We start from the raw sequence: 14,932 nt of genomic DNA on the forward strand, positions 1-14,932 counted from the left end.
GGAGGAAGCCAAAGGATGCTGCTGCAGTGTCTGGTGTTCCACAGCCCTGGGGGCTGATCCTGAGGCCTCTCCTCCTGCCAGGACAGTGGGGCTGCCTCCAGGGACAGGCAGCAGCTGCTCTGGGAGTGTGGAGCAGGGCCAGGTACCCTACAGAGCCCCCACTGCATCAGCCTCTAGCCCTTCAGGATCCCTGTCCTGCCCAAGCTATCAGTGTAACCTACCCACAACCCTTTTCTAGTGCTTCCAGATAATTTTCAATTTAATTCTCTTTTATAGATATTTTGAAAAAAATATATTTAAAAAGGAACTTTCAATTTTCCAGCCAGGACTCCTTCCCCTATTCTGTACATTTCCTTCACCTTCCTTCTCCTTTTTTCATCCTTTTTTTTTTTACCTCCAGGATTTTCACAAAACAGAGTAGTCAATATAAACAACAAAACCAAAATGAAATTAATTCTGTGATTATTCCAGTCCACAGCATTTTGAAGAGGGAAGGAAAGGGAATATTTCCCCCAAGTGTAAAGGAGAAAAATATCACATTATATGGGATATTTTCTTTTATTTTATAGTATGGAATACATTTTTGATTGCTGTAAGCAGCAATTAAAAAGAAAAAAAAACATTAAAAAAATTCAGTCTGGGGAAGCTTTAATTTAAAAAAACTTGAGAGGATGAAACTGCTTTAAATGTTTTCTTTTTTTCTGGAAAAAAATTATTACTTCTGAAATATATTTTCAGTTGCATTCTGTGGTGCGGGTCTAGAAACACCTTTTTTAGATATGCAGACTCATGTGTGGCAGTCCAGCAGGGCTCGCAGACCACTGCCAGTACCCTTGGTCACCCACCCCCATGGACCTCCTGCTGCCATATCCTCTCCAACTTCTCTGCCCTCCCTCCCTGATTCTGCACCCACACAACCCTTACCAACACCCACGACACAGACGTCAGCACGCAGGACCTTCCCACTCTTCAGCACAACCTCCTTCAGCTGCAGGAGACACAGGGGGCGGGGGGCACATCCGAGTTATTTTAGGGACAAACCACTCTGTAGCAGCCGGGAGCCAAGCTGACAGCTCACCTCATTTGTGAAATGAAGCCACCCCACACACCACACTGGCATACATTTGCTCCTGGGAGCCAAATCCAGGAAAATGAATTTCAGGGGATAGGAATGAGTAGAGAGCAAAACCCACTAGGGAAGGGAATGGCAGCTCTGGGGGATGTCACAGCAGTTCCCCCAGGGAACCCCTGCCCACCACTTACCTTCCCCTCCTGCTCCCGAAGCTCCGACACCTCTGTCTGCATGTAGAACTTCACCCTGTTGTTCTCAAACAACTGGAGGGGGGACAAGGGACAGAGCACGGGACATCAGGACCCTGAACCACCCTGATGTCCTGCTGCCCTCAGCACTGCCTTGCCCACCCTGCAGGCTTGTCTCAACCCACACTGCTAAGTGAGTCAGCATCCCCACATCCCCAGCACGGCTCTAGAAGGAGCTCCATAGCACATGGACCATGACAGGGAAAACATAGCCCATTCTCACTGACTGTTGCCATCACAGCTTTGTCAACAGATGTGAAGTAAATTTATTAGTGCAGTAAATGAAACAAGCAAAACCTGCTCTGTTTACCAACACACCCAGATGGGAAAGCAAGGTCACCTTCATGACAGCACGGCCAACCCTCTCCCCAAAGAACTTCTTGAAGGGGACATGCTCCAGCTCCACCAGGGACACCGAGTGGGCCCTCTCCGCAAGGTAGGCAGCCACCTCCATCCCTGAGGAAGAGAAGCAGGTCTAAACAGCTACATGAACCCACCCAGCACTGCCCTGTGTCCCTGGCTGCAGACGAGGAGCAGCCTCACCCACTCCAACTAGGGAGGCTGGAGCTGCACTCCTGGGAGAACTGGGGAGCCACCAGACCTGATCACACCAGGGATCACACTGATTCAGATGTTCTTAGATGTAGGTTTTAAAGACCAAAGGAAGAAACTAGCCATGAAATTCCAAAGTGCCCTGGGAAAAACATGGAACAAGGGACCTCAGCCAAGGGAAACCCTCCTCCTACAGCTGGGACAACCTCAGCTGTGGTCTGAAAACAGCTCTTGGGAGGAACTGTCTTCTCCCATCAGAATGGTAGAATTTTCCTGCTGGGAGTTGCATGGGAACCTCCACCAAGACATTTTCTGTCTGTGGGGCTTTTTTGGAAAGGAATGTTTTTGATGACCTGCAGTTTGCAATTGGCCCCACACCACATGCTTTTCTGTAGATCATATTGATTCAACCATTAAAACAAGTTTATCTTTTATAAAAGAAGAAAAACAAATAATTAACATTTTGTAATAAATTCCCTGACAAATAATAATTTATGTTTAAGGCTTGCAGGACCAACTCTTATTTTGTTACAACCCACAATAATTTTGTTGGAACCATATCAAGCAAAAAGAAGAGCCATCAAAGAAACGACAAGATTTTTCCTGTACATTTTAAAAACTCACCACACTGCTAAAACGTAAAAGACAATAAGCCCGCAGGCTCCCACCCACCAGGAAGAAGACTCTCCTGACTGAAGCTAACTCTAGACACATCAGATTTGTACCCACATGAGCACCAGTACCTGTCCTGCCATGTGCTTTTCTGACTGGGACAGCAATACCTGTGCCCATACCAGCCCAGCCTCTTTGAAAAATTGATTTTTTCGGCATGGAAATGTCCTTACATACACCTGGGGCTGGAGGTTGGACTACTCCAGGTCCAATTTCATGGGGGTGTTACCTCTAACTGGGCAGTGACGAATTGGGCAAGGGACTTTACCCATCTGCAGGCAGAGGTGGAGAGCTGGGACAGGGACACGGGCCAGGCAAGTACTCACCCAGGAAGGACGCTCCAACGATCACCACGTTCTTGCTCGTGGCCAGCTTCACCACACGATTGGCATCTTCAGGTGTCCGGATGTTGAAAACGTTTTCCATCTCCTTGCCTTTGCAGCTGAGAGTTTTCGGCCTGAAAAACACTGAGGGTGATACAGCTGCTTTTCTCAACTCTGTGTGGTTCAGTGCCCAGTTAGGCCTGCAGACACTCCTTCCAGGGCTCCAAGAACACTCCTAACTTTCCTTTTTTCACCTTTCTCTGGGCTGGAGACATAACATGGAAAAACCCAGATGCTGGTGGCCAGTGGTGGAGCAGGGGATGCTGAGGAGCCACCCCAGACCCCATTGTGGACTGGTATACCCACAGGTCCAGGGGAGCTCCTTCCTGGGGCAGTGCATCCAGCGCAGGACAGACATTGCTTTACAAGCCTATGCTCAATTACTGGCATGTCATAAAATTTTTAGAAACTTAATGGGACACAGAAAACTCACTCTGTCCTCTAGCAGTGCTTGGAGCCAGATATTGAAAGTTTGATAAGGCTCTGCAGATGCAGGCTACACTCTCCATTCCCATGGACATACTGCTGATGCTGTAGCAGCTTAACTGTGCCCTCCCCAGGCGCTTACTAGAGCCCATATATTTTTTAATATCTGGCCCCTGCATACCCGACTCACATTTGGAAACAGGACAGAAGATCCTAAGTAATTTAGGTACCCTAACCAGTGTACCTAGAGCTTGTGCATGAGGATTTTGAAATCACTCCCACAGGCTTAATCATCTTTTGAACCTAATTGGGTGGCTGGTGCACATGGCATTTTGGCTGTGATGCTAGTACCCTAGTACCAGCTATTTCCACCTTGTGGCACTGGCTATGACTGGTGGCACTTCGGTTTCCAGTGGGAGTCTCTGCTTCAGCTGTTCAACAGCATCCCTTCCCCAGATGATAAATTATGTAGGGGCTGCATTTCTCTTCAATTTATGGCTTGGTGTAAGGAACACAAGGAAGGAGAGCCAGGATGCCTCATTTTCAGCTTAAACTGCCAATTTTGACAAACCTCCAATTGAAAACAAACTGATCCACTACTTCCAGGGCACAAGCGACAACAGTAATCCAGGGTGACACTCAGCATCCCAGTACATCAATACCACCTTTCCCTATGGCTGGACCAGGTTTAGTCCCAAAAATTCCTGTCTTGGGGCCAAGGCTCCCAAAAGATCTGTTGGAATGGGCAACACCTAATTAAGGCTGCAACAGAAAAGTGTTAAGCCATAATTGCTGAGAAAGATCTTAAAGCTTGACAGAAAATGAAAGATGGAAATTCAGAGGGATTAATTATCTGGTTGTCAGGGCGAGTGTTATCAAGGAGTGAAAAGAAGAGCAACATGGCAAAAAATGCCCTCTAAAAAAAGAAGGATACTTCTACTTTGGAGCTTTTGTTAAAGAAAATATGTTCAAGGTCCTGGTGCCACCCCTGGAAAGTGTCCAAGGCCAGATTAGATGGGGCTTAGAGCAACTTAGTCTAGTGCAAAGTGTTCCCTATCCACAGCAGGGGTGGGTCTGGATGAATTTCAAGATCCTTTCCAACACAAACCATCTTGTGATTTTGTGATTCTATAATATATCATGTAGATGTATATGAGATAGATGATGATATACAGATGTAGATGTAGATACATACAGACATTTCTAATATCTTTTGTGTTCCTTGACTTTTCCACACTCAAACAAGTTCAGTGTTCAAATTCACCTGCCGCATTTCATCCCTTATCCCCAGGCACAAGCTCCTCACATTCTCAAATTAAACAGTTTCTCTTGATCTTTAAGATGTTTGTCTGAAGCTTACATGTTTCCCGTTGCTATCAGCAGCTTGTTGTATTCCATCTTAAACCCATCCTTGAACACAGCTATCTTGCTCTTCACATCCACAGCCGCCACCTAAAATCATTCCTAAATAATGTTAAGGGAAGAAATCCCAGATTTTCACTGAGGTCCCAGCCCGATCAACTTGTCTGTCAGGTTTTAGGTCCTCCATGTTAGTTTTAGTTAGTTAGTAGTTTTTAGTTAGTCTGTTAGTTTTAGTCCCCACTGTCCACAGCTTGGCCAACCCACACCTTAAATATTCCTAGTTGCCTTTTCACAAATCCTTGAAGGTTTCCCAATATAAATAAAATAATGGGGAGAAATATTTAAGCCATCATTCTCTGCACTGTTTGAAGGCTGATTATGCTTATCAGATGGCACCTGGTTCCCCAGATCCACATGAGGAATGGCAGGTAAAACATGATGGTCACCACAGATGGCCACACCATGTTCACACCCAGGGTGCCCTTCCTGCCACAGGAGCATTGTATTAGCTGTGTTTTGAACAACCACAGGCAACCTGCACTCTGGGGCAAAAAGAAGAGTACTGGGGGAGACCCAGCATTCACACAATGGCATCCAGTGAGCCAAGAACAGAGACAGCGGCCACATTCCCTACTTCAGCCGTTACACCAGCACTTTCCTTCAGGCACACACAGGACTCTACTTACCTGCATTTCAGTCAGGACTTCGATGTCGTAGGTGCAGAAGAACTCCTTGGGGCGCAGGGCAATCTGCTCAGGGTGGGAATCCATTGACTGCAAAAAAAGCCATTTTTCTGTCAGCTGCTCTGGTTTGAGTGGAGAAACGGCTGCTACCAGCACAAGTCAGCACTTGTTGCATTGGTTAAGGGAATGGCTCCACAGGGCTGAAATGAAAGCCTGTTCAGGGAGGAGTCACCACAAGAGGCTGGTCTGAGCTCTGGTGCCTTCTCTGCTGGTTCAGTGTGGGGCTGGGGCTGAGTGCCTGAGGCAGGAACACAGCAAGTGCTTCGGAGTGTCAGCAAAGCAGACGTAACTGCAGCCCCTCCCAGCACACACAGGTTCATGGGAGCAAGAGAAAAGCCTCATTTTACAGCACAGGTGGTGAGGCCCTGGAACAGTTTGCCCAGGGAAGCTGTGGCTGCCCCATCCCTGAAAGTGCTGGACTGGAGCAAAACCTGGTCTAGTAAAAGGAGTTGCTACCCACAGCAGGGGGGTACACAGGATGACCTTTAGAAGCCCCTTCCAACTCAAACCATTCTATGATTATTTGGAAAATTGGAAAACAGCCAGTTACCAGGGCAAATGGAAGCTAGAAGAGCAGTAAGAACAAGCAGCATTAACACACAAGAATACACTTTTAAAAACACCCAAGTTATGATGCACAAGCTCCATCAAATGCTGAAGCAAGGGGGTGGGGCCCATATCTGCACATCTTCAGCTGCAAGGTAAAGGTTCTTGCTTTTCCCAGCCTCCCCTGGTCACTAGGGTGAGATACACATCTTCTTTACACACAGGGTTGAGCCCAAGCTCATCTGTCCTCCTGACTCTGTGGACACAAGCTCAGACTCAGGTGAGGATACCTGAGCATCAAGTGACCTGTGTGTGTGCAGACTGCTCCCTGCTCGTGTACCCCTCCCTGCCTGCAGCGTAGCAGGAACAGGAACAGCTGCCATGGGCAAGCCCTGCTATAGATCAGCACAGTGCTCAGCAGCACCATCTACTCATGCCACAGAGGGATGATGTTTGGGCTGGACCCAGGAGCGACAGGAGATGCAGGAATCAAGGGCTTTCCTCTTAACCAATGGAAATGGATGTGCTAGATCCTTCTCCCTGGAAGTGGCCTGGTAAGTGGCTGGAACGAGCCTGACAAGACACTCCCTTACTCTGACTTCAGACAATGCTCTACTCAGGAGAGACTGGTATCACAGGACTCAAGGCACGGGCAGGGTCATACAGGTTTTACTGCAAATTCTTTGAATACTCCACATTTACAGAGAGAAACACCTGACTCCTCTGTGACAGTGTGCAGGGAGGGCAAAGCAGAGCAGTGCACAACCACCACAGCTTTTGCTGCTACTTGGTGCTCTAGGAACAGTAACAGAGATGTGGCAACACACAGGGACTAGATCATGGTCCAAAGGGGAAAAAGGCAAACGGTCCAGCAGGACCTGGGGACAGACTGATAACAGGCATCCAGCAGGGCAGAGGAAGGGCAGTGCTGCAGTTTCAGGGAGCAAGAGCTCTGCTGCTTACAGAGTTAGCAGTCCTTGTCCAGTGGCTTGTACGGGTTTAGTCCCAGTCACAACAGGATTAAGAAAAATTCCATTTTTTCCTACGCTCTTCCCAAAAATTCTTCATCTTCCATGGACTTTGTGCACCTTCTGAAAGCAACTATAGTCAGAGGTGTTTAGTGGAGGATTTAACAAATCGTGTATAACATCTCTGGAATGTGAAATGTTCTCACTATTTAACAGAGAGACGAAGAGCTAGTCTAAGACTCATACATGGGGATAAGTGTTTGGAAGAGCTGTCTGGCTGGGACAGGGACTCTCAGATTCTCCAAGCTCCCCAGCACAACCCTGCTTGGATGCAGGTACCAGGAAGATGCTCCTCACCCCAGGCAGGACTCGCAGAAGCACAGAAATGGCCTGAATGCTCCTAAACAGCCATGTGCATGTTTGCTTGTCTTTCCTTCCAGCACCCAAAAAAGGGATTTTCAGAGTTAGGTGCTGTGATTGTAGTAGTCCCCGTGGGTAAGCATTCCTGACATGAGGATGAACACATAGCTCACTTTATGTTATCTCCAAGCTCCAAGGTCAAATGCTACTGTCCAACTTGAGCTGATGTGACATCAAAGAAGGCTCAGGAATCAGCAGCAAAAAAAAAATCTGTTTAAAGATCATCCTGTGTCTACAAATTGGAATGTAAAATGGGATGTGCGCCAGAAAAAGTGACCTTTGCACTTCCATCAAGTTATCCAGTTGTGATGACAGCTGAGAATCATCATAATTCTGGCACAGAGCACCCATGGCAGCAAAAAACAGGCATTAGTAAAAACCCTAGTAGACAACACCATTTTTTCACATGCTCCATTTCATTGCCTTAAAGAGTTTGATACAGAAACACTTTAAGAAGACCCACCTAGGTATAAGATGGCTAAGACAGCTACCATTAGATCTGTGAAGAACCATCATATGAATCATGTCATGGTTTGGGTTGCAAGGGACTAAAGGCTCATCTCATTTCAATTTGCAGGGACACATTCCACTACCCCAGGGTGCTCCAAGCCCCAATGTCCAACCTGCCCCTGGACACTTCCAGGGATCCAGGGGCAGCCACAGCTTCTCTGGGCACCCTGTGCCACCACCCACAGAAGGAAGAATGCCCTTGTTTTCCTGCTGAAGTACTCTTAACTCAATCTGAACTACTCCTTTTTTGTATTTCATATTCCAGTCACAAAGAAGGAAGAAAATTCAAGGGAAACAGAGACAGGATGACTAAGGAAACAGAACCTTGCTGCTGCAATGAATAACAGTGGGGAAAGGTGCTAGAGTAAATTTTAAAATGGGGGAGGAATGTGGCATACCCAGAGTGATACAAACCTTACTGAGCTTTGGTCTGTCATAAGGCAAGTGTCTGTCCATGGTGCACATCACAATCCGGTCAGAGAAACCCTCCTGGCGTAAGGTCTCTGCGCAGACCAGCCCAGCTGCCCCTAAGGGAGAAGGAGACAGGTGACAGCCATGTGTATGTGCCCTTGGGAGGTCTGTGCCCTTTACTCGTAAACCCACTGAGGCTGACTCCAAAACCACCATCTTCACCAGCCCTGGCCTCACTTCACAGCCTTTCCTAACAGTTCACACGGGAAGCCAATTGGAGCAGCTGCACAAGGCTGGAGAAGGGATGCTCTGTCTATGGACTGTGACATCAATCCTCCTTCCTGTCCCTAAACTGTCACAATCTCACACAGAGCACATCTGAGGAGCGACCCTTTGCACAGGGAGGAACAGAGGAGGGGTGATAGAGCATGCAGGGCACACAGACACCCTCTCTCTGCATCTCTGCCTGGCAGGGGATACACACAGTGGTCCCAGCATGTGCCACCCTTACCTGCACCAATGATCAGCACATTGGTGCTGCTCAGGTTGTAGTTGCTCAAGGAGATGCACTTTGCCATCATCTTTGTCCTCCTCTGTGTCTGAAGAGCCTGTGTCACCACCAAAAAGAAAAAGAAAAGCAATTATCTTTACTCAGCATTACCCTGAGTAGCCAGGCAGGGATGGGGACAACTGCAGCAGTGTCATAAACCAGCTTGGATAGGAAGGGAGCAACCACACCCTTGTACTGAACAGGGACTCCAAACCCCTGCTCATCCAAATACCATTTCAATGTCCAGTGCACTACCTCTTACAAGGTACAAAAGAAAAATAAATCCATCATCTGCAAAGCCATGCAGCTACTCAGAGCTAGGGTGGCAGTGGTGGGACATTAGAAAAAGCATGTGTGTCCTTGTGCAATTCTGCACCAAAAGTGAGACAAGAATGAAGAACTTCTGTCAGGAATCTTATCCTGAATCTGAGCAGAGCTTGTACACCTGATATCCAAAGCTGATGGACTTGTCCAATCCACCAGAGTACAAGCATGGACCTGTGCCAGTGTAGCCCTGCTGCACAGACTCCCTGTTCCCAGGCAATAGAGGCCAAAATCTCTTCCTGGTAGAGCAAATAGACTCTAGTTTCCCCTCATCACATCCCCAAATCAGCTGGAGTTGATGTGCTGCCGTTCAGGTGACATCTCTGGATCTAACCTAAGTGCTATAAGGGTCAACTGGGCCTCCGAGCCACTGGATTTGCATATGTGTACATACAACCATGCATCAAAAGAAGACTTTTCATGGAAAGAAAGATGGCAGTGGCCTGAGTGGGCTTCATTCTGCATCCCATCAGGGCAGGAGAGCCCCTTCTACCCTGCATCAGGTTCCTCTCAGCAGAAGCTGAGGTGTGGGCTCAAGAGGGAGCACAGGTGGCCTCTGTCATCACCATGCCGTATTCAGACAAGGCCAAAAGGTTGGTGGAAGAGGCCTCCTTCCACAGATCACACAAATTAAAAGTTACCCTGAGTTTAAGGAAACATAGGACAAAAGGAGGACAAACATCTGTAAGACCGGAAAGCATGGACAGCCCAGGCCAGGTGTTCAGCAGCTGCAGGGAGGCTGAGTGGGAGGGAGACCCAACACCTCTGCTCCACTTGCACCTCCATATAAATTGGATAGTCACACATCCCTCTGCCCAGGCCAGAGGATCAAAGATAAGCATTTCCCCCCACCCCCATGCACATACAGCAAAAAATAAACCATTGGCCTTGATTTTTGGATGTCAGTGGCCCCTCACCTGCTTGCTTGCTCGGATGTACACCTTCTCCTTCTCAATCTTCACCTGAGGGTGACAGAACAGTGCTGGTTTGCAGAGTAGCAAGGGCTCCCTCTGGGCAACAGCTAAGGAAGGAGGGGTGGTGGCACTGGGTCACCTGTAGGAGCAGCTCAGGCCATAGCAGGGCTCATCCCAGCTCAAGGCTGTGGGATCTCCTGCCTTGTATCAAGCACGCACTGACACTCAGTGAACAGTCTGATTTCAACGCCAGACTTACACATGGTTTCTCATTCCCACCCCACTCCTACTCCAGAGATCTCCCAGACTGGGCACTCCCAGGTTCCCAGATGCCTGTGGGTAGGTGCAAGGGAGCTGCAGGGAGGAAAGAGCTGGGTGAGGAGCTGCTCTCCACTGGAGACACTTTGGACAATATTTGCTCCATACCATATAGAACGTTCTTTTTATCACAATAAATAGAGTCATTTTGTGGGTGACACCAAACTGAGTGGTATGGTTGATGCTTTAGAGGGAAGGGATTCATGCAGAGGAATGTGGCCAGGCTGGAGAAGTGGCCAAATGGGAATCTCATGAGGTTCAATAAGGGCAAATGAAAGCTGCTGCAATTGGATATGAGCAATTTGCCTTATCAGTCCAGACTGGGGGATTAAAGGAATTGAGAGCAGCTCTAAGGAGGACTGGAATTGTTCAGCCAGAAGACAAGGCTTCAAGGAGACCTCAGAGCCACATCCAGTACCTTAAGGGGCTCCAAGAGAGCTGGAGAGGGACTTGGGACAAGGGCCTGCAGTGACAGGACACAGGGAATGGCTTCCCACAGCCAGAGGGCAGGGATAGCCCTCTGGGATAAATAGGGATATTGGGAAGGAATTGTTCCCTGTGAGGGTGGTGATTTCCGGCACAGGGTGCCCAGATAAGCTGTGGTTACTCCATCCCTGGAAGTGTCCAAGGCCAGGCTGGACAGGGCTTGGAACAACCTGGGATAGTGGAAGGTGTCCCTGCCCATGGCAGAGGTGGAATGAGGTGGGCTTTAAGGTCCCTTCCAACCCAGACCAGACCATGATTCTATGGTTTCCTCTGCTGCAAGGACAAGGATCTCACCTGGAACCTGGGTAAACTATCCAAGCCGGGAAAGTCCTCAATGTCACCTGTGCCGATATTGAAGCAAGCTCCATGCCAGGGACAGCGGACTCTTCCTTTGGACAAAACCCCTGCAGGGAACATGGCAGAGCAGGGTTGGTGCTGCCCTGCAGCTGCCTCCCATCCTGTGAGGTGGCACCTCTCCTACAGGACACATGGCAGCTGTTGTGGACCTGGATGGGTAAAGGTGGAGTTTTCTCAACATGCACACTGGGCATGTTTGCAACCAGATGGGATCCTATATGAGCAATTCCTTCTAAAATGCCCAGGATGGCAAGGTCCTCCAGTATCTCTGGGCAGCGTTCCAAAGCTGTCTGCTCTGGGATATAATCTTACTCTCCAGCCAGGATGGGGCTGACATTCCCAGAGTCTCATGGTCATCCTTACAAGCCCCACTATTACCAGAACAAGTGGTGCCTCAAGCAGAGCATCACTGATTCAGAGTACATGTGTTCCAGAGCAGACCCTGGCACAGCAAGGCACCTGCACATGCCTGGGAGGCACAAGCATGTCTAAAGGCATGTGTTCATTTCTCTAAGTGTTGGCTCGGAGGCTGCTACCTTGGACTTCAGCCTTCCCTGGCACAATGCTGGGGCAGAGCATAGGCCACCATGTGGCCACAGACTAGTCTTGAGCTTGTGTCTCTGCTTGCTGAGGCACAACAGCGCCACATCTCATCACCACCGTGTGCAGGGCGCAGGGGCAGCCCCCCTGCACTCACAGCTGCAGCAAAGTCCCCAGAGAGATCCCTGTGTGACAGCCAGTCTGAGGAATGCACCACAGGTCTCTCAAAGGGCAGTAAGCTCTCACCTCCAGGGCAGGTGGGGCTCAGCAAGCTACTCACCCCAGGAGAAGGGCTGAGAGCATGGCTGCTGCACCCAGCAGGGCTGCTGGGCCACCAGTGCCCAGAAGACACTCAGAAGGATGCTCCCCTGTCCTCCCCAGGACCCCTCCAGCAAAGTGCCCTTCCAACCCCCATTTTGGTGATACACATCAGTACAAAGCCAGGCCAGCACTGTCTGCTGCCATTGCTCAGGCTCAGATCCTGAAGCCTGCACTGAGAAAGTGCCAGACTGAATGTTTTTAGGTGCCAAGATGGGAAACCACTCCACCTCATCCCACTTCAGTCACTAACATGAGCAACATTCTTTTTGCTACTGAAAGGATCCCATTAGCTCAAAGACAGTCCTCTTTCCCCTTGAAGACAAGAAGCACCAGCCCTGTGATCAGTAGTGGAAGCTGCAAACCAGAGCTGGCAAAATGTTCTGGGGAGTTTCGTGCAACTCCAGCTTGCTGCCCACGCCTTCCCCAGCCAGAAGATGCCCAGATGATGCTGAGTGTGCAGTGCAGCACTGCTGCATGCCTGGCAGCATAGTCAGGGGGCTGTTCTTTGCTGTGTGATGCCTGTGGTTGCTCTCCAGGACATGAAGCAGACTGACCTTTGACCAGCGGAGCCCCATAGTGGGGACACTTGTGTCCCACGGCGTGGAACTCGCCGCTCTCCTTGATGAGCAGAGCCTTCCCGCAGCCCAGGTCCACTTCCCGCATCCTGGGGAGGAGGAATATGGAAAGATGGCAGAGCATCCACCTTACAGCAGATGCCACCACTCCACCCTACAATCCAGCCCTAGTCCCACCAGGCTCCCCTTCTCCTTCAACTTGCTCACTACTGGCTTCAGATGACCACAGATGTGGGTTGTTCCTTGTCACCACACCAGCTTAGGAGGTGGGTCTGCTGTCCCAGCCTGGGGCACATCCAAGCTGGGCCACTGAGTGGCAGCGTCTAATTTATCCATCACTGTGCCAAGAGGTGGCTCAAAGCACCTTCCCAGCTGCTGTGGGAGAGTGGGAGCAAGCGACTTCAGGAGTCCCTTGTGATGCCCTTAGGGGGCAGTCCAATGCAGGACAGCAGACTGAGTCAAAGTGGTGCAGGATGGAGGGAACACAAGTAATGGAAAGCTTCCACTTTTCCACAGAAAACCCCCCTCAACCCTTTTGAGTTGACAGAAATACGAAAGGAAAAAAACACTAAGTTCTGGGTGAACTTTGGGCCTTCTCACACAGTGAATTATGACTCATCAGTGGTCTGATAAGGATGGGCCCCATATCTACTTACCAGTAGGACCTAGAAAACAGCATTTAAGTTTTCTAATTACTACAGGAGCCCAAATATCTCCAACCATCCCCACAGATGCTGAAAAAATAAATTTAAGTTTTAAAAGAAAATGAGTCCATCTAACAAGATTCAAAGGACAAAGCATTATATATTCCATTGTCAAAGTCTGTTTATGATTACTTGGGGAAAAATGAATGCCCTCACACACATTTGCAGTCACAGATCATGAAGAAAACTTTTTAGGATATGATATCATTAAATGAAGTTTGGCAATTGTACAACAGGAATGTTTGGTCATCCACACCCACAAAAACTCCATATAATAAAATATCAAAAAAATTAGAAAATTAATCTATTAAAAATTTAGAACAAAGGGGTATTATATTTAGAACACATACCCCATATAATTCTCCAGTTTGGTCAGTGTGGAAACCAGATATGGGCTGGCACTTAATGATTGCTTATTGGTGGCTGAATGCCAACACAGGAAGACCCAAACATTGCCAGTCTCAGTGCCACCCTGCAGGCAGCTGCACACGAATGGATGGCAGTTCTAGATGTAAAAGACATATTCTTCATGGTTACATTTCAGGATACTGGAGAAATCATATTCCTGGATTTTCTATAGAGCAGGACCATCATATGCATTGATGAGCAAAAGCCAGACTTAGGGGTGGCTTGATAGTCACAAAAGGCTTTACAAACACTAATAGAGGAGTTAAAAATATATTCATCACTTGGGGCAGTTCATTCCAATGATCCTATCAGATCTGAATGGGGTTTTGCTGAACATGGGACTTACTGTAACATATTCCAGAAAGGCCCACACAGACCTAAACAACCATTAGGGTTCAGTTCTGCAGCATTAAAAGATCCTGAAAAGACATACTCTGACTGGGAAAAGAGATTACTATCTCTGACCTGAGCTCTTAAACAAGTAGAAAAAATTCAATAGCACCAACCTGTGCAAATCCAAAGACCTTTTAATCTGTTAGCCAGTATTAAGAAGGGCTGTGATCCACAAGGTGGGATTGCATGAAGACCAACAGTGCACAAATGGTGTGCACATGTCTCAAGAGTCACAGGTCTAATAGATATAAGTGAACAGCCAACAAAACCTGCAAAATTACAAACAGCCATGATCCCAGATATGCTGGCTTTGCAGCAGCTACAAAACTCTAGTGCAATATTTGGTGTTCCTGCTGTTATGTCATACTCTGAAGTTAAAGACGTCTGGTTCACTGATGCCTCAGGCAAACACTTTGATGGTAAATGGAAGTACAGAGCAGTTATCAAGGGAACATCATGAACCTGTGCCAGGAGAGAGTCAGGCTGGACGGGTTCTTCCCCCAGAGGGTGCTGGCACTGCCCAGGCTCCCCAGGGAATGGGCACGGCCCCGAGGCTGCCAGAGCTCCAGGAGCCTTTGGACAGCGCTGCAGGGATGCCCAGGGTGGGGTTGTTGGGGGGTCTGTGCAGGGCCAGAAGTGAGACTGGATGATCCTCGTGAGTCCCTTCCAACTCAGGATGTTCTGTGATTCTATGGATGAGGCTCTGAGCAATCCTGTCTGGTGAAGGTG

The 14,932-nt window shown here is 48.5% G+C and overlaps 1 protein-coding gene across 1 annotated transcript in view; it reads right to left on the bottom strand.

Moving 5' to 3' along the window:
- AIFM3 (apoptosis inducing factor mitochondria associated 3) overlaps window positions 1-14,932 on the bottom strand; it is a 53,130-nt gene that overhangs the window by 13,668 nt on the left and 24,530 nt on the right. The window contains exons 4-14 of the mRNA XM_063415545.1: window positions 12,678-12,787; window positions 11,200-11,309; window positions 10,105-10,149; window positions 8,825-8,921; window positions 8,317-8,429; window positions 5,402-5,488; window positions 4,714-4,805; window positions 2,871-3,001; window positions 1,661-1,776; window positions 1,264-1,335; window positions 925-988 (exon numbers count right to left, since the gene is read on the bottom strand). Coding sequence (XP_063271615.1) covers window positions 925-988; window positions 1,264-1,335; window positions 1,661-1,776; window positions 2,871-3,001; window positions 4,714-4,805; window positions 5,402-5,488; window positions 8,317-8,429; window positions 8,825-8,921; window positions 10,105-10,149; window positions 11,200-11,309; window positions 12,678-12,787 — 1,037 coding nt within the window. The remainder of the gene's footprint in view (window positions 1-924; window positions 989-1,263; window positions 1,336-1,660; window positions 1,777-2,870; window positions 3,002-4,713; window positions 4,806-5,401; window positions 5,489-8,316; window positions 8,430-8,824; window positions 8,922-10,104; window positions 10,150-11,199; window positions 11,310-12,677; window positions 12,788-14,932) is intronic.

This window comes from Prinia subflava, chromosome 19 (assembly GCF_021018805.1).
Source record: "Prinia subflava isolate CZ2003 ecotype Zambia chromosome 19, Cam_Psub_1.2, whole genome shotgun sequence".
In the NCBI taxonomy this organism is placed as follows: Eukaryota; Metazoa; Chordata; class Aves; order Passeriformes; family Cisticolidae; genus Prinia; species Prinia subflava.